General features: G+C 37.2%; 1 protein-coding gene across 3 annotated transcripts in view; it reads right to left on the bottom strand.

The window, feature by feature from the left end:
• Positions 1–3,950: 3,950 nt before the first annotated feature.
• The window catches only part of LOC127619245 (copine-9-like), a 59,657-nt gene continuing 39,269 nt past the window's right edge, over positions 3,951–24,338 (bottom strand). For all 3 annotated transcript variants that reach the window (XM_052092079.1, XM_052092078.1, XM_052092077.1), the window contains 13 exons: positions 22,856–22,959; positions 20,655–20,759; positions 19,689–19,730; positions 19,417–19,492; positions 17,727–17,780; positions 17,565–17,626; positions 16,422–16,468; positions 16,060–16,241; positions 15,292–15,419; positions 9,899–10,001; positions 9,733–9,790; positions 8,840–8,913; positions 3,951–8,402 (listed from right to left, as the gene is read on the bottom strand). In XM_052092079.1, the coding sequence (XP_051948039.1) occupies positions 8,220–8,402; positions 8,840–8,913; positions 9,733–9,790; positions 9,899–10,001; positions 15,292–15,419; positions 16,060–16,241; positions 16,422–16,468; positions 17,565–17,626; positions 17,727–17,780; positions 19,417–19,492; positions 19,689–19,730; positions 20,655–20,759; positions 22,856–22,959 (1,218 nt within the window). In that variant the 3' untranslated portion in view covers positions 3,951–8,219. The remainder of the gene's footprint in view (positions 8,403–8,839; positions 8,914–9,732; positions 9,791–9,898; positions 10,002–15,291; positions 15,420–16,059; positions 16,242–16,421; positions 16,469–17,564; positions 17,627–17,726; positions 17,781–19,416; positions 19,493–19,688; positions 19,731–20,654; positions 20,760–22,855; positions 22,960–24,338) is intronic.

Genomic DNA, 24,338 nt, shown 5'->3' with positions numbered 1-24,338 from the left:
GAATGCAAATTACCAAAAACAGAAGAAAGCGAAAGTGGAGATTTATAGTAAAAAAGGACTTAAATGTGTATCTGTTTCTCACCCACACCTACCATATCACTTCTGAATATATGGATTTAACCACTGGAGAATATGGATTTCTTTTATGCTGCCTTAATGTGCTTTTTGGACCTTCAAAGTTCTGGACACCATTCATTTGCATTTTATGGGCTTACAGAAATGATATATTCTTCTAAAAAAAAAAAAATTGTGTTTAGCAGAAGAAAGAAAGTCATACACATCTGGGATAGCATGCGGGTGAGTAAATGATGAGATGATTTTCATTTTTGGGTGAACTATCCCTTTAATACTGTGACTTTGGAAAATCGCACTCAATCAATTTCAACACTTCAAACTAAATCTGGAAAATGTTTAATGCGCCCCAGAAAAAAAACAACAAAAGGTCCTCCCAGTAATGAATGAGTTATTATGTGTAATTGATTTGTTGACTGCACTCCCCTAATGCAGAGTTTTAATATCCTTTTTATTTCAGTGTGTGGAGGCTGATCCATACCCCTAAGGATTCTTTCGTGGCTTTGGAGCAGAGTTGCATAAGATGTTCCTCGACAGCACCACAATGTTTTCAGCTCTAATGAGAAACATTAAGAGCTTCTCCTTGCAAGTGCTTACATAGCTGTGTATATGCCTCTTCAGGCTATCTTTAAACACCTTCTGCAGCGGACAACCATTCCACAGTGTTCGCCATCATTTTATTGGTTACCTATTACCTAACAGCTCTTGAGACCAATATTCTCTATTCTGTAGGAAATGGAAGCAAGAGCATTAAGATAAAGTGAAGCTTGCAGTAGTTGTAAAGACACAATGTCCCCTTTGACAAACTTATCTTTGTGATTATTAATTCATATCTCAATATTAGTTGTCTAAATAGATTTTTTTACTTTTTCTGAATCAAACGTGAGTGGTGTTTGACCATGCAAACTTGCCATCATGTTGCTAGGGTGTTGTGGGTGGTTTCTAAGTGAGTGTTCTGAGTGTTTTTAGCACAGTGCTACAGGGTTGCTGTGTTCTAGGACTGGATGGTTGCAAAGGCACTCTGGATAGGATTTGTTCAAATCCCTAACCCTAAGTATGAGCAACAGCAACCACCACAAATAAGAACTTTCACTTTCAAGATGTTTTTTGACCACTAGAGGACAGTAACTGAACAAAATGTTCCCATATCAAGGACAGGCAATACCCATCTCACCACACCTCTATATCTGTCTGTCTGTCTCTGAGGAGGATTGGTGAGAATGCTGCAAAGGTTCTAAAGATCTGAGTGTGGGAAAGGTGTGAGGGTAAACTCAGCCTTCCGGAGATGTTTACTCATATCCAGATCCACGTGGGAGAGGAGCTGCAGGACATGAATTATTTTAGCTGTGAAAACCCATGAGAAAGAGAGGTAAGCTGGAATAGAATGTACACACATGGACACAGGGTATCTGTCTGCAGGATACATGTCTTTATGAAATAAACACGAGAATGGCCAACGTGTTGCCAGAAAGTGTGTTCCTGAGATGTGGAAAACAAAAATTCAATAGTTTTGATTTGAATGAAACAGATAGGCTGTGAATCACATGCCCTTTAAAGTCAACATGAAACAGCATTCGCAACCCATTTTAGTTCAGAAATGTGACATTTTTTTTTTGAACAAACTATGCAGGCTGTGCTTGGTTTTATCCACCATGTTATTGATTGGATTGGATCGTGAAGTGTTTAGAGGAAGGTTGGTTCAGAGATAGGGCTAGCCGATATATTGAATATTCACAACATAATACATTAATAGGTACTTAATTAATCGAGTTATGTTATATGCTTATAATATAGTGGCCTAATTTCTAAAATCCAATATTTATAGCTTTGGTGCTGCTGGCTGTAGTTTTCAGATGGTCTCTAACCACACCCTCCACAGTTTACACTGACGATCGGATTAAATATGGGACAAATCGCAACCTGTATTGATTCAATATGCATAAATTCATCTTTAAATATGGAACTATCTTGTATTTTATGGGACGATCCCGTATTATAGGGGATGGGTGGCAACCCCACTTGGGACTGCCACTCTGAAATGATGATGTCCAGAGATTGGATTGCATTCCGACTACCACGGTAATGCATGGAGCTAACGCATGCAACACTACGTAAAGAGACCTTGTCCAAAAAGAACGGTTCGTAGCTTTGATCAATTATTGTGATTGGACAGCTAATAATTAACATCAGAGAAATGCAGCCTCTTATGGTTGTTTGCGTAAACCTGAAGATATTAACATGATTCGACAATAGAGGTCACTGTTGTCCCAAACACCGCAAATGCACAGGTTTATTCTTCTATCTGGCAACCCAGCAGACAATGGGTTGTGACCCAGTAGTTGAGAAACCCTGAATTACATGATATGCCAATTCATTAATCAAATTAATTGCAACTAATCGCACAAAGTTATTTGCCGAGAAAGGCAAAAATTTTAATAAAAATTCAATTTATATAATGATTAAATAATTGTAAATTATTATATTTCAATTATAATAAATATAATATATATTATTATTGTGGCAGACCAGTAAAGCATTGAAAATACATGACAAATAGTGGCTTTAGAAGGCAATGTATTGTTCATTGAACGTAAGCCTATCACTTGACAGTCGACTGCTTTCAGTTTTTCAATTTCATTTGTCAATCTTTCTAAGATAGATTTATTATAAGGGCTTTTCTAAGGACATGTCAGTGTAAACATTCGTCAGACGGATGCTTTTAGAGTGTTTCACTTTGGTTGCTTCGCGTCATAAACACAGCATTTATAGTTTGCTGTGAATTTGAAACATAGAAAAGTATGTCTCGAAATCCCTGCTACCGGAATTGCACTCCGTCCAGCTGTGCTCTTGAACGCAAGAATGCATTCTCCTCATGAGGTGTCTCTATTGTGGTTTTTACAGCTGCACATTGCCTATATAGCTGGAGTTTCGCTTACTGCCCCCTTTTGAAAACAGGTTCTACTTCAAGCTTGAATTGCTTCGATGGTAGAATATGTATATATTCCTTATTACAGTACAGGTACATGATTAATTGCATAATTACTTTTAAAGCATTATTTATTGCATAATTAATCAAACTTAATTAACTCGTTAAATTGACACCCCTAATATAAAATTCAGTTTAAAATATTTTGATGACATTAATGCACTTTGTATTTGGCCACTATGTTTCCTAAAGAGTCAGTCGTCATTAGACTGATTCCACGATCCTTCGGGGCTGCACAATTAAGCAAAATAAAATCAGAATCACGATACGATCATTTGTGATGATTAAACAGTAAAAGGCTGCGATTTAATTAAACGAATACATGGGCTGCATTGGAATATGCTTTCTTTCATACTCCATAGTATGCCAAAAGCAGTGTGCCAATGGAGTAGGGTGTCTGATTCCTCAGTATTCATAAAAGACTAATCGAAAAATTACTATTTCAACGGTTTCAGAGCGTTTTTTTTGCATTGTGAAAATATGATGTACTGTAGTATCATCGCAAAAAAAGGAGATGACAGAATTTGTCAACTACACACTGCTCTTTCAGTTTTCTGTCAAAATAAAAGCTCCAGGTAAAGTAAATATGACTAATCCACAAAACAACAATAGTCAATATGCAGTATTATGTTATAATAACTTGATTGGGACCCACAATAATATTTATAAAGATTTACATAGAATAGCCTATCGTCATTAGGCAAAAAAAACATATCGAGATAAAGGCACATTTTTGTAGCCATTTTGCCCAGCCCTGTTCAGAAGTGAAGCAAAAATCTAAATTTGATGAAAAATTTGAAAGGACAATTTTTTTTTCTTCTTTTGGAAATAACCATTGAAAACAAAGTAAACAGGGTAAATATGGTTTATATGTTGACTTTACATTCCCTCCTTATACTTTCTCTGTCATGCAGTTGAATGAAACATCTACAAACCGGTTGTGTTCTAAAGAGATCTCCAGCAGATGTCAAGAGACCCTCATGAGTCACATACAATCAACACTTCATCTTGATCATCACTGTAGTCACTTCCTTATAACAAGATGAGCTCTTTAACTTTAAAAGTGACATCCTCTGTTTCCCAAAGCTTTCGGACATGATTTGCGACACACTGAATTCTGCAACTCTTATATAATGTTCTCTGGTGTTTGTTAATGCTGCAAATGCTTTTGTATCGCTGTATTGTCACACAAAAATTATTATATTGTGCTTATCTTGTTTTTTCATATGACACATACATTCTTCCAACATAAAACTAGGGGGGAAAGGTTATGGTTCAGCAATAGCATACAATATATTCACCACCAGATGCCAGCGAAGAGCTGAAGAGCTACTGCAAATCTCCAAACATGAACAATACAATTCTTAGTTCATTTAAAGGAATGTACTGAAGTCTATGGATAACATCTGTTATCTTCTGTTTACCACCAAAATAATACATTTGATGGTCCCTCAGTTTGTAAAAACAAACAAAAATCGGGTTGCAATTCACTCACAATGGAAGTCTATGGGGCAAGGCATGTCAGACTCTTTAGACGTTAACACAAGACATTCATGCTTTATTAAAAACACGACAAAGGGGTATAAAAGGAACATCTTTGCCTCACACATATCGATACGCAGTTCTCACAGGAATGTTAGACATTGTAACACTTTGGCAAAAGCAGCTGTGTTTAATATAGCTGTCTTTACTATGAAACAAACATGGATTATCTACTTTATAGCAACAGTTAGAACACTTGGATTAGTATATACTTTATATAAATATGGAGAGCATTTTCAAAACGGTATTCAACATGAAAATATCTGAGCAACATTTTGATCACAGCAACAAGGGTTATGAATGATAGATACATCCATACATTGTGGTGCAGTGCAATAATGCATGTCAAATGAACTAAAATTGCATTTCCTTAAGGAAATACCAGTGCTTGCATGGCAGTAAAAGAATAGTGTTTATGTTTAGGTAATTAAGTGTTTTAATCTGTATAAATACGAATATGAACATGAAACATTGTCTTTGCACTGTAAATGCTATATATTATGGCTATATGATTAAATAGATGCAAGAAAGAAAAGACCGATTCAGTATGTTAATAGATGTAAGAAGGAAGACCAATCAGACTTCAGTATGCAAATATTACAATGACGTCTTCACTGTCTGTTATATTTTACAAGGCAAACTGCATCATTGTAAGTCAATGTGAGTCTTTCACAGTTTAATTCTAAAATCTGGTCTTTGGTTTACATTAAATAACCAATAGATTTTAGCTTTGTCATAGACATGAACCATGATTTGCTATTTGCTGGTCTGTTGCAGGTGGAGGACATTCTAGAAAGCATTTGATTAGACAAAAATGAGTATAGTGCAGCTTGAGTCATCAATATATTTTGCCTGCCATATATTTTAAATGAGTACATCTGCTAAAAGTGTATTTTGTCCAAAAAATAATTAAAATAATAATAATATTTTTGTCTTGTTTTCAGAAAAATCTAACAAAATTGACATTTCCCAGTGTAGTAAGAAAAACCCTTCAAAGGGGCAAGTATATTTTTCTTACCCAATTGGCAACTTTAAAAAATAATAATAATACATTTAAGCATAAACATCTCTAGATTTTGTTTATTTGAAAAAAGACAACTTATATGTCACTCTGCTTATAAAGTAATTTTTTCTTGTTTAAAGGATGTTTAGATAGTTTTACCAAAAAATAATGACAAAAAAATTGCATATATGCCAAAAAAGCCTCTCATTGTAAATGAATGGGATTTATAAAGTTTATAAAAACCAAAAATAGATAGCACATCTAAGACTGAAGTTATCTACAAAACTACATTTAAATGGAGTCTGTTTGTTAAGTGGTTAAGCTTGTTAAGTTTAATACGTATGGTTGCCTTGCAAGCACTGTAAGGAATGATAAATAAATGATTCCACTGGAATGTTCTGATCTCAACAAACATTCAAAGAGTCTACAATCATTTTTGGATCTGCAATCAGAATTTTCAACATGGCAGTGTGCGCAAAAAATCCACCTCTATCCCGACAGCTCCAAAAGCATCGTCCTCTCTCGCTCATCATTTTAGTGATCACCTAATTTATCTTTGTCATTGCATTCCTCTACCTACTTCCTTAGACCACTAATCTCTCCCTGATTACACTCTGGATATTTCCCCCCCAATCTTCCTCTCTCTGGATGAACTGCACTGATTGGCACCTCTGTTTCAGTAGGTAATTAGGTGTACTTGAGGCATTCCTGTACAAGCATCTGATTTTCTGCCTGACTTAGCTTCTTATTACCTCCTTTCAATATCGTGCACAAATTAGAAAATATTTACACACTCAAAAGTATGCCGGCGCAACTCATTCAGCCAGTGAGAGAATGAAACAAATGTATGTGAAATACAAAGATGCCATTAAAGGTGACATGTGCATGCGAGGTGTGCTTGGGTATTACGGCGTACGACAGACTGTGCTTCCACTCGCTCACTTTCTGTTTCAGCAGCTTGTGTTCCTGGGTGAATTTCACAAAGAAAAGTCCAGGTCATATTTCCCCCCAGAATCCAAAGGAAAAATATTTATTTCGCATATCGAACATTTATGCCCATTACGATGTTTTCCTTGTGTGACATTATTTTTATTACAATAATGCACATTTTCCACCAAAACTTTTCATTACTGTAATGAAAAAATAAATCTTATTCTCAATTTTTTGCTTTTTAAAGTTCAGCATAAACGAAAGGCAGTAGAACAAATACTACAATAATGTACAATATACTTAAAATGGCACTGTACAAATGTGCTTTTAAATTTAAATTATATATTTTTTTCATACACCATAATGAGCTTTTTAAGTAATGTTTATTTAACTGCCCCCTGCTGACATGTCTGTAAGTTACACATACAGCTTGAATTGCTCCAATGGTACAAAAATGCATACTTTATTACTATCATTGAAAATGGATCAGGGAGCATGATTAATTGCGTTAATTTGAGGAACGTGTTAAATCGGCAGTAAAGCTGTCAAATTCAAATTCAAATATTTGTCAAATGCAAAATAAAAATACACATTTCAATGGTAAAATGTTCATTTGAAATTCAGATGTATGCAAAGTACTGACGATGAATTTAATTACCAACAAGGTTAAGGAGGTGTCCTTTAAACTGTTACACCACTTTTACCCAGTCAATATTTTTTTAAGAAACATGCTCCCTGAAATAGATCCACTTTGCTCCTTCATTAAGGCTGCTCACCTTTTTTGTGAACGTGTCCACGCTGAAGTATTTTGGAGAAAATTTTGTTTGTTTGTACATACCTCTACTTTATCAAGACATGGTTGTTTAGACCGATCACATTCTTGAGCTAAAACCAGAAGCAGCACAACAAATAAAAATGAATGCAGGTGTTTAAAAGATTTAATTTCCTTTTAAGCTGACAGTGTCTAAAAAAACGCAGTGCTCCTGCACAACACACTTAAAAAAACAAGATGCATCGTAATGGACAAAGATGTCCGTCTAGCGCATGCGTACATAGACAAATACAGATGTGAAAATCTTTGGAGTGTACTTTTGTACATAAGATTTGAGAATATGAACTGGTTAAATCTTTTGACTCTATCATTTTACACACTTTTGTTAACACCCAGATATGTTCTTTGCAATAAACAATAGTTATAATATGGTGCTGTTTGGCTTGTATGAGACAACGTTAATTTAATAATCAGATGTCTTGTAGCTTTTTCCCTCTACCTGAAATAATTTCTTTAAAATTAAAATTGTTAATTAATATTAGGAATTAAGTTTCTTAGCCCTGATGGTAGTCCTAATTGACAGCTCAAATACTTTCTTATGTTTTCTTTTGATTTTGGGGTGAAATATTACCCATACATTTTCTGGCAGTTTTCGTTTGATTCACCCTCCCAGTACCTCCACAACTTCCGTTTCATGCAAGCACAAACTGTTAGGATATTTAAGTGATCACTGGCTGATTATTAAGTGTAACACCACATACAATAACGTGTTCCTGATTTTCGTTTAATATTGTGTAACTACATAATGTGCTACTGCTAAATGATGTGGAAAATATGCATCCCCAGTGACTGACTGGAGATAAGACATGGACATATAGCTGTGTTTGAGGGTGTAGGAAAAAACTGATCTAGGATCAGAGGTGGACGTTTATCTGTGGTATGGGAGAGGATGAGAGGGCTGGTCTGGGTTCGATGCCTCTGCTCTTCATGAAGGAAAGCAGCTGGTCGGGAATCTCGGCCAGTACATCCTTGGCCAGTCTGGCCATACTGAGCACCTGGTTCCCGGTTCGGTCGATGTAGTCACGGAATGGCACAAACTGAATCAGAGATACAGGAAACAGACTAAGGATATAAAAAACGGCTTCCTCATGCCCAATGAAGGTCAACTTTGCAATTGGTCTACCTTGGAATAAATGGTATTACCTAAAACATTTGATATAGTTCTTAATATGAAATTCTTGGCCTTATAGCATAAAATATGAGTTGATTTAATTTCTTAGGTAAGAGGTAATTATTTGACTTAAAAGGGTGAGACACAGTATATCTTTATATGGTTATGAAAATGTATGTCCTCACAAAGGTAAAAAAAAAAAACTCCAGTGTGCAAATGTTTCTGCTTTATGGAAATGTTAATTTCTGCCACATTTCCTCAACATTATGAAAAAATATAATTTACAATGTCTTGAAACTCATTGAAACTTCAATAAAGACTAAAATAGCCACACAAAGATAGCTTACATTGTGGAGATTTTACCTGCACAATGTCTCTCTCTGCAACACGTCCCCTTGAGGACACTCTGACCTCGTCTCCATCCAACTCTTCCATAGCTGTTACATAAAAGACAGAAGTGTTATATCACCTGATATCTTATGCTTGTTTTAAGCTATTGGCTGCAAAAATTCATAGGGGAGAATTCACTAAGATTGAATTGCGTGTTTATTTGCGTGCACTGTCTGCATTGTTTTCGAGGGAGATTCAATAAAGGAATTATGTAAATCAGATAATGGCACAACCCTGTCCAAAAAATTTGTGCTGAATGCAATTTTCACAGTGCAATTCCCCATCTTACAGGCTGGTTCTGAAGACTAGATTGTGGAAACTGCAGCAGATTACCAAGATCTGGCATACTTTACTTCACCACTGCAGTCCAGACACTTGAATCAGCTATTTAAAATGTCAAAAGTGTGTGTTGAGGAGGAGGGCGTGGCCAGGCTGTGATGGAGCACGGCCGGCGTTGAATCAGCTGATAAGCTGGAGAGCGAGATAAAGGGGAAAACAGGGATGCCGTTTCGAGAGAGAGAGACACACACATGGCCATGCTGCACATTTGTTTCGGTTGGTTTTATGTTTACCATTAAACATTATGTTTACTGTTCAGCTGGTTTCTGCCTCCTCCTTGCCCGTCCATAGACTGTTACAGTGTGTTTGACTACATTGTGCAAAATTTGCACTGTACAGTTCCCCATCTTGCAGGCTGGTTCAAAGAGAATTTAAATACAGTGCAGCCCATTTTAGTGCATTTAGCTCTTAGTTAAACTACATTGTGGGTGGTTAGAGAATAAGATGCAAGTTTTTGCACTGAAATAGCATACTCAAAAGTGCAGCAACTGTTTAGTGAAATCAACCCATAAATTCCATAATCTCACCATCAAATTCAGCAGGGCCGACTCCAACAATTATGATGGACATGGGCAGGGATGCAGCCTGTAAACAGAGAAGTAGGAAGGGGAGGCAGTGTGTGAGATCGGTGCCCTGCTAAAAAGACTGTGCTTACAGAACACCACGGAGGTCTAGTGAGCAAAAATTACTTACAGTAACCACAGCTTCTCGAGTCTGTACCATGTCGGAAATGACACCATCTGTGATGATCAGCAACACAAAGTACTGAGAGCCATCTGTCACCTCTGCCGCACACCTGAAGATTTAAAGTTCCATTTTAGATTTAAGACAAAAAAATATCTATATCTCTCAAAAACAAATGATTTCATTGAAATTGGTCTAGTTGAAGTTAACTTGAAAGAACCAAAGAAATTGAAAAGTGATTGGTGTTTTGCATGCTAGCATGACACTATGGTGTTGTGGGTGGTTGCCAGGGCATTGCTATATGGTTGCTAGCGTGTTCAGGGTGGTTGCTAGGTGGGCACTTACTGGCCAAAGTCAAAAGAGCCTTCCTTCAAGTCTTCATGATATTCTGGTCCCTAGATATAACATGGCTCCTTCCATCAATGTAAGTCTATGGGATTGTATCGTCTGCTAGTTGAAAATTGTCAATCTGATTGCTTAGAAAAGTAACAGCAAACCTCATTCAATAAGCTGCACAATTTGAGGTTTCATTCATAAACCTTTAAATGAGAAGTTTAATGAACTAAGAGTTTGAGGTTTGTTCAAATTTCTAAACCTAAATATGAGCATCTGAGCAACTCTCTCAACTCTTATTATTAAAACTGTCTATTCCTACCAGTCCATTGACTATAATAGACACCTACAGATATTGTCTCGAGTTTAGAAAAATATAAGTGGCTAGCTGAGCGAGGCGACTCATATCAACTCAGAGAAGTTGACCACTTCAGACATGGGCGATCAATATCTGCCTCTAAAAGCACCTCTGCAGTTATGGGAGTTTGATTTTCTTCAGATTGAGAGATTTAGAAGGATCTGGAAAGGCCTTGAAAGTGACAAGGGCAATTAAAAGTCTCCCAACAAAACAAGAGCACGAGTCTCCAAGGTTTTGAGCTTTTGTCAAGTTGTGTGATGAGTGGTACAATGATATGACACATTATTAAAAGGGAATATGTGTACAGATAGTAAAAGAGTCATTTTCTACACTTTTATAGCATTTTAGTTATCAAGGGCTATGTTCAGAAAAGCATTCCACCATACTTCTCTGCAGTATTGAGCATACCGTGCACAATCTACATTATGAATAGTGCACAATGCATGCAAATAGTCAAATGACCTACTTTTGCAGCATTGTGCAGCATACAGCAGAATACACTGAGATCATGTATTTCACAATGCAATGGGATTTGGCCAATGAACTATACGTAATATTAACTGGAACTCATAACACCTTTATCTTGACTTATTATTTGATTTGACGAACAAAAATTAAGACTTTTTTAAAACAAGAAATTGCATAAAAAATGTAAAATAAATGAATACTCCAAGAGTACACTACTACTGCATAAAACATGTATATAATGAGGACATGTGCCTCTTTTACATTCTACATTCTAAGTGTCACAGTATGCAGTAAGCAGTAGGCTTTCCATTCTAAACATAGTCTTTTTTGTCTGCACCTTTAAGATATTGCATATGTAAATGACCTCTTTTCAATTGCTAACCTCAGCACACCGGCATTCATCAAGATGGGCCAAATTGGTAAAAACAGTCTGGTTCCAGAATTAAAAATCCCACTCATTTGTTTTCCAATGATAAATTATTAATTAAACTTTTAAAGACAGACCTGACATGAGCCCAGAGGTTGATAATTGATGGTACTTCTGTTGAAGCTATCTGTCTGCATTATTTAAACTTAATTTAAAAACAAATTGAGTTTAATAGCAGAATTAGCCCAGATACCATACTTTCATCCGCCATATTGCACACTTTTTCTTGTTTGCCGTGAGTCCCACTCACCTCAGCAACCTCAGCACAGCCCTTAGAAGCTGCATATGCCTCTGCCAACCATTACTGTATATGATATTGTCATCCAGGTAGGCAGAGGTATATGCGGCGTGTGGCCGGAGGATCTTATCCATTAGGCGCTGGTGCGGTGCGTGAGCCCCAAACAAATCGAGTGACGAATTGGTCTAATCCGAATGGTGTGAAAAGGACGTTTTTTTCTCGGGATAATTGAGATAAGGGGATCTGCTAATATCCCTTAGTTAAATCCAGTGTTGAATAAAATTGTTGAAAATAATTTAAAAATACGGATATGTGAGAGTGACATCGGGCTGGAGCTGCTGGCCATCGATTAATCTCACTTGGTCAAAGTGTTTTATCATGCGACTGCTCTAGAGTGAAGTCCCACTCCAAGAATTCCCTAAGGGTGAGAATGCCAGAGGATTCCCCTCCTGCGTCATTCTGAGGAGACAAGGGCGGGCCCGGCTATGCCTCCCCAGCCATCGCATCACACATCACACACCATGTTTCTGGATTGCAGGGCCCATCCACACACAACGCTTTTAATAATCATTTAAACCCCGGCCAATTTGTTCCAAGAATCAGTGGATGGGTGAGGCGGGAATGAACCACGGCCTCCGCTCTATGCTTTACTCCCTGAAATTGAATGAGAGTAGACACTACCAGATATTTGTGAACATATCCGTGTACACACCTCACCATCACCTTGTGTTTTGTACCCAAAGCCCCATCATGAACCAAGCCATGGTGGATCGAGGTTTGATTACAGTCCGAATCCACCAGGGCTTGGTATGTATGCCCCTTCATTTTTACCGGTATCCTGTGTGTCCTTGCTCGACCGTGGCAGACTGTGGCATATCGGGGACCCGAATCCACGTCTCCACTTCCATTACTGGTCGGCGATCTTGGACACGACTATGCTTCCCGCCACTTCGACAGTCTGGCCCAGATTTTCCGGCTGCACCCGTGGCGGCAGAGACATCAACATGGGAAGGATGACGGAGAAGGGGAGGGGAAGGGGAAGGGGCCGGCACATCGTGCAGCCAGCGAATGCAGGTCGCCGGTTTGGGTGGCAACACTCCACGTTTCTGAGGAGCGGGCATAGGGTGAGAAGGAGGAGAGTGAGGGGCAAGAGGAGGGTGAGGAGAAGCAAGAGAGAGAGAGGGACAGCAGCTGGACAGCATCTTGCTGGCTTCCGGGTTGGCTGCCATGATGGCTTTGGGCCAGCTGGACAGCGTCATCCACTGACATGAGCCAATGGCACTGGACCCATTCTGCTGTTCCTCTGGGCAGGCGAGACGTTAGCTGCTCCAGCACCATCAGGTCGATAAGATCCTCCACACACTTCCTTGGCCTGTAGGCCTCAGCAGGCATCATGGAGCTGCTGGGCAAACACGAATGCGTTGCTCAAGGTGAGGGAGCAGAATCGCCGATAGTGTTCTTTGGGGTTACGGCCAATCCATTGCAGGACAGCGGTCTTCAGCTGGCAGTTGCTGCACCGTGAGCTGGGCCTCCCCGGAAAGCAGTGGCAAAAGGTGTGGGGCCCATTGGGTTCGCAGCCAGCCGGAGGCGGTGGCCGACTACTCAGAGAAACTCTGATACGTCTCCGGCTCATCCTGGGAGCCCATCTTTTGTAGCAGCAGCTGTGGCTTCATCACTGCTTCCGGGGCCACAGTGGGGGAACCACCTGGAGCTAACCAGCTCCGCAAGGCCTGCCGATCCTCGGCTTGGGCTTGGAGGAGCTCCTGGAGGCGCTGCTATTGCGCGAGCAGGGCCTGGTGGTGGGTCTCCTGGATGCTGGCCACGGCACGGATGACTTCATCCAGTGGTGATGTGTCCATGGCCACTAGTCTTCTTCCTTATTCCCGGGTTTCGGTACCAGTGTAAAGGATTCAACAATAAGGAAGCGGGAAGCAGGGTGGCAGTCTAGGTATATCAAGCTTTAATGTTTTTTTTCAGTCTCACAAAAAGTCTTTGGCTTTTCAGCTTCACAACAATGTATCTATTTTAGCTTTAGTCATAAGAAACAACATAAACTCATAAATATTTAAGTTAAAAAGATTTGCAGTGTTTAACTTCATGGAATGTCAGGTTTGTGTGACTGGGACTCTCTCTCCTTCAGTGGCATTATCAGCGGCCTTTTCAAGCCCATCCCCATCGTGACTGTAACGAGACACAGGTGTTACATATCATTAACCACCAGGTGATGGCCCTTGCCGCTTCCTCTCTCCCCAGTGACAGACACATGACCACATCCCGCTCCACATATATGTATCTGAATTTTTTGCAATATACTTTAAATATATTGATCCTATACACAAAATAAACAACTTTAAATCAACAGTTTCATATTTTTTTCCATTGTTTCTTGTAGAGATGTCCTGATACAGATACTGTTTCAGAATCGGGTGTGATACCACGCTCATGTACTTGTAGCCTACTCTTAAATATTACTTAAACATTCAGCACACTAATTAAAATCACATTATGTCCTAGTGACATTATTTAACCGCAAAAGCTGAGATTTAATAAGATAAATGTATCGTTTGTATGTGCTGCGCACTTCAAATGTGAGTGCTAGTGAATGCGTGGAGCCGGTGTTGTGCTGACATAAAGACACAAAGTGCTTACATCTTTTAGAGCTCCTTGACTCATACAGGGAAAACACCATCATGAGCATTGCACACTCTGTAGCATATGACAGCGAGCAAAGCGCTAATTCACTTTGTAGCACAACAGAAATAGATCACTACTGTATAGTTATGTAATATTCACTGTAATACTACTACTAATAATAATAAATCAATAGTAATTGTATTACATTTAAGCAATATCTCACATCTGTGATGCTCTGTTATGCAGCACTTTATTTGACAAAATATAACTCCATCGTTGTATTTGTAATTATTTTTAAATAACACAATATTATGTTGAAAAGTAATTGTTATATGTTCATTAATGATTTATGGGAAGAATACTTCCGAAACCAAGGCGGCTGAAAAAGTGGGCGTGCACTGTTGATCTATATAAGCTTTGATACTGTATGTAAACATGGCCGGTAATATGTTTAGGTCCTCATAGTTGTGACATCCCAGTCATGATAATTTTAAATTCCGTTAACGTTTTTGCCGTATTTGGCAGCATTTGAATAAATAACCTGGGTGCGCTGAAAGGAAAGCAATGCCAACAAACTGTTTTAATTCAAATGAGCAAAAAAAAATAAAACATTCCATGATATGTCACATTAAAAAAAGTTTTAGTTGCTTGGTAAAAATTACACCTTGACTGCATCTAAGCAGCAGGTACACGGAGTGAAGTGTTAGTCAAACACAGAATTCTGGATGAGTCCAGTGTGTGTGTGTGTGTGTTTGTGCATAAGTGCATTTGTGTGTAGAAAGAGGACAGGCTTTAGAGTGAATAACAAGTGGATAGTGACAGGAATGAGTTCAACACGCAGGGGAGACAGAGAAAGAGAAAAGGGCAGAGAGAGAGGTGGGGGAGGTTGTGTTCTGGACCGCAGCTCAACCTCATGTCAATTGCAGGAGGAGTGTTTAGCTTACTGTGCCACCTGGTTGATGACAGGGGCAAAGTTGGTTGGTCCGTAGAGCTGTACTTTCCGGAGACAGTCATAATATGCCTCCAGCACGCCTTCAATGCCGACACAGTTTGCATTCTCACAGTCAGAGTTCTACAAGGTCAGAATACACAAGCATTAAGATGATCTCCAGAATTTATATATATATATGGGTTTCACACCACTCAGATTTTAACTGTGAGTACTATTTGAAAATTACCCCCCTATTAATCAAATAGGGGGGTAATAAGTACAACCCCCCCAGCCCCAAATATACGTCCATGAGACTTACATATTGATCTGTTTCTCACCCACACCTATAACATCACTTCTGAAGAAATAGATTTAACCACTGGAGTCATGAGCTTTAAAAATGTTGGTTCCCATTCACTTGCATTGTGAGGATCTACAGAGCTGAGATATTCTTCTAAAAATCTTTGTTTGTGTTCAGCAGAAGAAAGAAAGTCATAAACATCTGGGATGACATGAGGGTGAGTACTTGATGAGAGAATTTTCATTTTCAACTATGCCCAAACCTGATAAATATACTGTATATAACACATGAGAAATAAGTGCCATGCATTTTTACTTATTTATATCGAACAAATGCATTTTTTATGTTGTTACATGCTATGCCCATTTCCAAAAAATTCATGACACTCTATTTCAGTATCAACAATGAATACGAAGTCGTCACTGTTTAAGATTTAAGCATCCAACACTACTTTCGTTAATGGCTGTTTTTGTTACTCACGAGGGGAAAAGCATGAGAGATCTTGCCATCAGGAGGAAGTTTAGCCCCAAAGCCATAGGCAGGGAAGAGTTTGTCACTGTCATAATCCTGCACAATTTCCCCCACAGCTTTAAGGGCCATGGCGTATGCGTTCAGCTGATATGGGTTCATGTAATGGAGAGATGATGGCTGTGATGGGTTTCCTGCATTCAGATATCAACACAACACACTTTTAGACACAAATACAGAAAAGTTCAAGAGATTGTGGTTGTTCGCATCAGTGCTAAATTCTAAGTCTAAAAATGTGATGTCACAGTTGCATGCCGCACACACACAAATGGTTGCTGCTGAGTGTGTATTTCAGTCAGTGTAGATGATCTTACCATTTGACGCAGTGAAGTCTATGGCTACTGTGAAGTTGAGCTGTGTTCTGTTTTCAAGATTTAAAAGAGTCATAGTCAAAAATTGTTTGGTAGTTGACATGACAGGCTATTTTACATGTCTAAATTCTTACAGAGATTAAGAGTAAAAAAAAAAAAGCAGCAAAAATCGAGGTTACAGTGAGGCACTTATAATGAAAGTGAATGGGACCCATTTTTGGAGGGTTTACAGGCAGAAATTTGAAGCTTATCATTTTATAAAAGAACTTACATTAATTCTTCTGTTAAAACTTGAGTATTGTTTGAGCTGCAAAGTCATCTTACAGTCATTTTAGTGTTTGTTTATATGAAATCGTCATGACAACGAAGTTGTAAAGTTGGCTATAACTTTACACAGAAAAGGTTAGTATGTGATTTTATCACAGTAAAATCATGTTAACTTGCATATTGTTAATGTCATGTGGCATACTTTTGAAACAGTGAGTATTTTTATGTTAAAAAATTGTCCCTATTCACTTCCATTGTAAGTGTCTCACAGTAACATAGATTTTTTTTTTTTTTAAGAATCTAAATTATATTATGCCACAAATGCTGTAGACTGAGCTGAACTTTGTTTGAACTCAAAATATTCCTTTAAGTGCTATAATCTCTCTCTCTCATTTCACAAATTATTTCAAAAAATTATTCTATCTATCTATCTATCTATCTATCTATCTATCTATCTATCTATCTATCTATCTATCTATCTATCTATCTATCTATCTGTCTGTCTGTCTGTCATTCTATCTATCTATCTATCTATCTATCTATCTATCTATCTATCTATCTATCAATTATCTGTCTGTCTCTCTGTCTATCATTTATTTGTCTGTCTGTCTCTCTGTCTTTCTATCTGTCTGTCTGTCTATAATCGTCTGTCTGTCTATCTATCTATCTATCTATCTATCAGTATTCAACACAAATGCTCGTAATGCAAATAAAAAATGTACTTTAAATCAGCCTGTCCTGAGGGCTCACGAACGCAATATATTCAGATTGACAAACCACAAACCATTAAAATGCATGCCTGTCCCAGCTGCTCTTTAACCAGTAAATCTGCCTGTTTCTCCTGCCTAATTTATCCTGGAACTTTTAAGGGTCACTCACCCACCCCGAATGAAGTCCACAAATGTGTATTCAGATTCCACTTTGAAGGACAAAAGTGTTACCTAGAGAGAGTGAAAGAGGGGGAGAGGAGAGATAATGGAAGTCATTATGAAAATAAATCAGGAGAGGAGAGCGCTTGACAGGTAATTCATTCACACGTACCGTGCCAGAGTTGACGTATTTCTTTTTCCTCCCCTTCTTCTTAGGATTTAAGACCTGAAAGAGACCAAATGACACCAATCAAACATGGTTGAAAGGAATGGGAAAAATTACTGATGTGCACTCATTCTTTTTTCCCCCCCTTGTATGGTTCATGAGAAAAATCAATTCAAACTCTAAATGCTAAAATATTTTATATATATATATATTTAGTTGCGCCAGTTCAGAATTCAGATATTGATTACCACAAAAAAGATGTTTCTTCAACTATGGGCTCTTTAATGTCTAAAAGATTTAAACTTTTTCTTGGAAACTTTTTACCTTTCCTTCATTATTTATTTATGTATGGATTTTATTGTTTTTCCCCTTTCATATTTTAAATATGAAAAACCATTATAAAAATATTTTCTATATTTTAAAAACTACAATGATCTAAACAAAGAGTAAAATAATCACAACTACAGGCACTTTTATTTCCCCAGGGATTATGTTTTGGTTTGTTTGTTTGTTTGTTTGTTTATTCAAACTAAAAGAATTCCACTTTTTTCTTTTTTGTTATATGAAGGTAACATTAAAACTTTTTACTGGGCCTTCATCATTTATTTTTGGTACTTTTTAAATGTCTTTTATTAAATTGTATGTTTTTAGAATTGTCCTAGACAAATATTAACCATTTCAACTAATTTTTGTGGTGCCGTCTGCAGTTGTTCACACTCAAATGTAAACGCTCACCATTTACACCTAATGTGGATTAATTTCCAATAAATTGGCCACATATTTTCAGAAACCACCCCAAATTAAGAAGAGAAAAAAAAAGACAAAATTTGTTCTGTTCACTCCAGCTCCCTCCAAAAAGTATTATTTTATTCCACTAGTTAGCAGTAAGCACAAGAAAATAGTTTTTTTCCCTCTATCACCTCTGTCACAAAATGTCGATCTTAAATGTAGGTGGCGATCTAACGCATTTTACCCCTCATCTATAGACATTCAGTCAAATTTTCAGTTCATGCTCCGCCCACATTGTTTCATCAAATATCTCGGCCTCTGAGTGGACTAGACGATGGCACTGATTTGCAGCGCAAATTATTTCAGGCCTTATTTTGTTATTTTTTGTAACATTAATGCAGAAGTGATGTTCTAAGCTTTCAAATAATAGCCCATATGCCTGACTTATGTATTCATAGATTTAGCGTAGATTCGTAGTGTAAACTTAACCCACCAATGGGTCTGTCGAGTTAAAGAGGTTAAACTACGAAAATCGTATAAAAATACGAATAATTACATCTTTTAAACATGATAATCTAAATGTGTGAAATGCACAACCATTTCAATATACATTTTTCTAAAATTACAATTGCTGTAATTTCCATCACACCAAACAATGTAACCCCTAAGAGAGTGTTTTTTCCCCTTTTTTTTTTTTTTTTTTAAATTAAGTGTACTTGTGAAGCAAGTCGATAAAATTGTCAGTGAAAAGCTTGCTTGAGATGAAATACTGTATGAGACAAGTGGTGTTTGAAGAAAACAAAGTAAATAACATCACTTGTGAGCAGAATATTGTTTTGGAAATGTTATTTCCTTTTCCAATAATACATTTTCCAAATCATGTTAAAATGTGAACATTTTATTTAATTACGTAGTTCAGAAATCATAATCATCAGATTTATGTGCACACAAAAAATATTTCTTTTACCTCATAGACATTGAATTGACTCTGTCCGCGAGACAGTTCCCTATAGCTGGTGGTAAATTCGCCGATGAAGTCATGACTAAAGAAAAGTGAAACCATTGACTTGACTGAAGAACACTTAATAAACATTGTATGAGCATGATGAGAAGAAATTATTTTGGCTAATGAAAATGCATTGTGTGTGTTTGTTTCTTGTTATGGAGGATAATTTATGTCTTCATAAACACAATATCTACAACCCACAAGGGGAACGCAAGCCACGAAAAACAGCATACCTTCCATCTCGGTCCCAGTCAAAAACATCAATCTTCACTGTCCTGGAGAGATTACAAACAAATCAAATCTCACAGTAAGTCAATATCTAAAATTGAGTGCAGAAAGCCTGAGTTTTCTCAAAAGGTCAGAGTATGATGGGGGCCTGGTGAGTCCACAGAGCCAGTCCAAAATAACGGCCAGCCGCTGCCTCACTCAAACTGGGATTATACGGACTGCCGCAGACACACAGCTGCCCGTTTCCACAGCTCAAGGCACAAGCGGCGTCTCGTTTGAACACCTCACAACTCATAAGCCCGAGGGACGCTTTAAAGGTATGATAAAAAACCCTTTCCTGTCAAAAATATGACTCACATCAGAAATGTCAAACATTATTAAATGTTGGGAATATAAATTCTAAGATACTGGCTCTAAGAACACACCAGGAATCAAGTGCTTTATCTTAACTCGTATATTTATACATTGGCCCCAAAAAGTATGTAGACACCTAAGACTCATTTAAAAGGTAATAATGTCATTGCGTTACATAACAAAATATCAAACCAAATGCCGTTAATTTTAAATAAAGATTGCACAAGGACACTTTTTCCATGTTTGTTACGTTTTAATGCAATGACATTCACACATTTTTAAGTGTGGACTAAGTGTTAAAATACTGTCCTTTTTGAGTCCACTGTACATTAATGCGGTCACTCATATTAAAAGTCAACATGAAATTGTTCGTCATGGTTTTCGACACCTATTTTACTTGTGTGAGATGTATTTCCAAGTGAAACAGGATATGCAATGAGAAAACAATTGCACAATAGAGTGGGACTTGATTTTATCCATCTGGAATTAATTGGGTCAAAAGGAAGGGGTTCAAAATAAGAGGGCTTGGTGATGTCAGTAAACAGGTTACATTTTGATTTTATGTCAAAAGAGCAACGTAGATGGATTATATTATTAGTAGAGGAAAAGAGACTCACCTGTCATAGTCTCCGTTGCAGAGAGCTCGCACTGGGATGGTGAAGGGCTGCCATACAGGGTTCAGAGTATTCTTTATCACCTCTGTTTTGTGACAGATAGTGAACCTAGAAAGGAAAATCAAAAAGGAAATGTTTACTTAAAGACTTTTGATGCCTGCTGTAAGATTTATAGATTTTTCTATTACTGGGACAGATCAGGCAAAAATGAATTCTGTCATAATTTACTCAATCTCATGTTGTTTCAAACCCATATGACTTACTTTTTTGTCTTTACTTTGTGTTTTGAGAAACAGAATGTATAATCTCCTATTGTGCTTCATGAAAGAAAGACAGTTATACAAGTTGGGAACAACATGAGATTTTCCATAAAGAAAATTAAGCCTGTTTCTTGGTATCATTAAGTTTTTTTAGGGCTGTCAACTGATTACAGATGCTTTTAAAGTGTCTCACTGTGGCTGTGTCGCGTTTCATTGATTTTTCATTATATCACAGCATTAACACCACAGTTTTAGTTTTGTGTTGTTGTGGGCATGATTAATTGCATACATTTTTTAATGCATTATTTATTATAGAATTAACTATTAACACTGAATTAACACATTAAGTAGGGATGTCATAAAATATCAATATATCGATAACTGATTGGCATGTTATTTTATCTATATATTTTTGAGGCATCAATATAAAAAAATTTAGACAACATTTAGATTAGAAGCCTAATTTGCATGTTTTCCAATTCACTCAGTAGGACTCTGTTTAACTGTCTGGCGTAATAGCTTTGGGAGACAAAATGAGGATGATGTAACATTTACTGTTGTGGGTAGGAAAGACACAGGTATCACACTCAAAGTATTTTAGAGCTCCTTGAAACACACGGAACGAGCTGATGTGGTACAGCAGGTGGCAGTCCAAAGTTACAAAGGATTTTGTACTTTAAGAATTAACAAAATTACATTGATGAGTTTATAGGTTAGTGTATGAAACTGGTGTAAGTGTGCAAACCGAACGATTAGAAATGGTGACATTTATTATGCAATTTCTCCACATGTAGCCTTGGATAGGTTTCATTCAAGCTTTAAAAACACAAAATGTCATACCTGTAACTGAAAAAATATTATGTAGGTTCTATGAAAGACACATATACACAATATGTCATCCAGTGATGGCTAGAGTAAATCATCTTTGTCCTTTAATAATGATTTGGGTCAAATTTAATGGAAAACTATGTGTGTTGCGCTATGTGAGCTTTGATGCTGAGCATTGGCGGTGAGTGTGTACCTTCGTAGAAAATAATTGTTACGAATTTTAGAACGTGCCATGTCGTACACCAGATGTGTCCGATGTGCGACCCCCTTTAATTTACCCTGCTGCTCACACTTTACCAAAGTCGTGTTGAGAAATATGTTTGAAAAGATGAAGACTATTATACAATGAGCAGCCCTTTTAGTATCTGAAAAAAATCCTAATATATGTTGATAATTACAGGGAAAATCTTCAGATTATCGATGTGTGGAAAAGGCTATGCTTCTTGTATTGTGACATTATTTTTATGACAATTACAGTAGGCCCATTTTCTCCAAAATTCTCATTAACGTAATGCATCCAGACATTTTACTTTTGAATTATTTAGTAATTCCAACTATAATTTTTAATGGCGATTCCCATTAGATTGTCATTACTGTAAGGGGCCGCTCAGACCCAACTCGTTTTTGTGTTGTAAAATAAAAAGCTGAAAAAATGTGAGAGTGAAAAAACAGCAAGACTCAGACTAATGGTCAAAGAGTATGTCTAAAGCATGTTTACCAGTGTTGGGTGTAATCCATTAACAAAGTAATTATTAACTGTAATCTAATTACTTTTTAGTCAAAATTGTAAGTAGTGTAATGCATTACATATAAAATTCTTGAAATCAGATTAAAGTTACTGACTTTCAATTAATTACAGCCCAGTAACGAGTCATTGTGAAGAAGAAATGTGAGGTAAAGTAATTAGTAAAGTAGCCTAATTACACTTTTAGAGAAATAACTAGTAATTTGTAGTGGATTACTATTTAAGTAACTTATCCAACACTGATGTTTACATAAAAACAGTTCAGAAACAAAAAGGGGTTCAGTGTGTACGGCCAAAAAAAAATAACACACTTCACCTTTAAGGAAAGTTATTAAAAGGGAGAATACAGTATCACTTCTGATGATACTCACGTGCCATCTTCATTGCTTCGGTAAAACACCAAGAAAGGATCAGATTTTCCGAAGAAATCCTTTTTATCCAACTTGTTAGCACAGAGTTGCATGGTTGCAATGTCCTGTTATAAGACACTTTGATTACTTTGGGATGAATGGGAATAACATATTCTGAGTGCTACCAAACAACACACAAACAAGGTATACACACAACTAAACAAAACAGAACATCCTTGACTCTGGGACTTCAAAACCAATTCCACCCTGATGCTATTACATTCGACAATGCATTTTAATTGCTGGCCTCGGTTAACATCGCTCCAGAGCAGGAGTTCAGGACACAACAAAGACAAATAGTAGGCCAAGAAATCAATTCCACAGAGAGGTCACTCTCTTGCGTTAGAGGAGAACAGCAATTGTTTCATATATATTAATGATGAGTGAAGGTCTCCAGTGTTTAGCTATTTATTGGTTCTGTTCTCCTCAGAATAACAATTCTCTGGGGACTCTGGTGAAAGCAGCAGGGAAGTCACACATGCAAACAAATTTAACTGGAACTTGATAGATGATGTCTAGGGAGCACTCGAGAAACTATGGTCTGGGTAACACAGGACAGAAAGCTCATCTGCCTTTTAAAAATGTCCGGTCCCGCTTGAGGAGGCTGAAGCTGTGTTTGAGGTGTACTGTCAGTTATCCTTATACAGTGCTATCTGTCTAATACTTCCTTTGGCTACATGCTATTATACATAATTTGTGCCATCTGAAATTATATTTATGTGTTTTTTTTGGCATGGCCCAAGGCAGAGGTGAAATTGTGAGTGGAAGGGCTGAAAAGAGACATATTAAATTGATGGGTCAAAATGATGAAGTCACAGAATAGTGAGCATTTCCACCAAAAAGTCTGTACGGGTGAATCTCTCGAAAGTATATATGGCTTATATTTCTTCCCAAAATCAAAATAAAAACAGGATTATTATATTCTGCACAAGAAGAAAAAAAAAAGTCATTTAAAAAAGGGTTGCTTTGTACAATTATCTTTATGACAATTAAGCACATTCACCCCCAAATTCTTATTCAAGTTTTTGTGTAATTCCAATTATTCTCAGTGGTGATTCTAATTAGATTCTCATTACTGAAATACCTTAATTGTTTACATAAATCAGAAAAAACAGTGCTTTAAAAAAATCAGCAGTACAACAAATACGTACTACCATGATGTATAAATACTTTACAATCTACTCTAAATAATATATCATATTTTTTTCCTATTACAGTAATGAGAATGAGATTTTGTTTTGCATAACAGTAATGAGAATTCGCTTAATTGTCATGAAAATAATGTCACAGTATAAAAAAGCTTAACCCTCGGAGGCGTGACCCAAAATACCTACACGAGTGCATAAAGGAAGTAAAAATGACCCCGAGATATTTTGTCTTAATTCAAAGGGAAAACTAGTTACCTTTTCCCCATTGGCAAATAGTCTTCTTGTTTTAAGCGTAA

This window comes from Xyrauchen texanus, chromosome 25, assembly GCF_025860055.1.
Source record: "Xyrauchen texanus isolate HMW12.3.18 chromosome 25, RBS_HiC_50CHRs, whole genome shotgun sequence".
Taxonomy (NCBI): domain Eukaryota; kingdom Metazoa; phylum Chordata; class Actinopteri; order Cypriniformes; family Catostomidae; genus Xyrauchen; species Xyrauchen texanus.
This window is presented reverse-complemented; position numbering and strand designations above follow the sequence as displayed.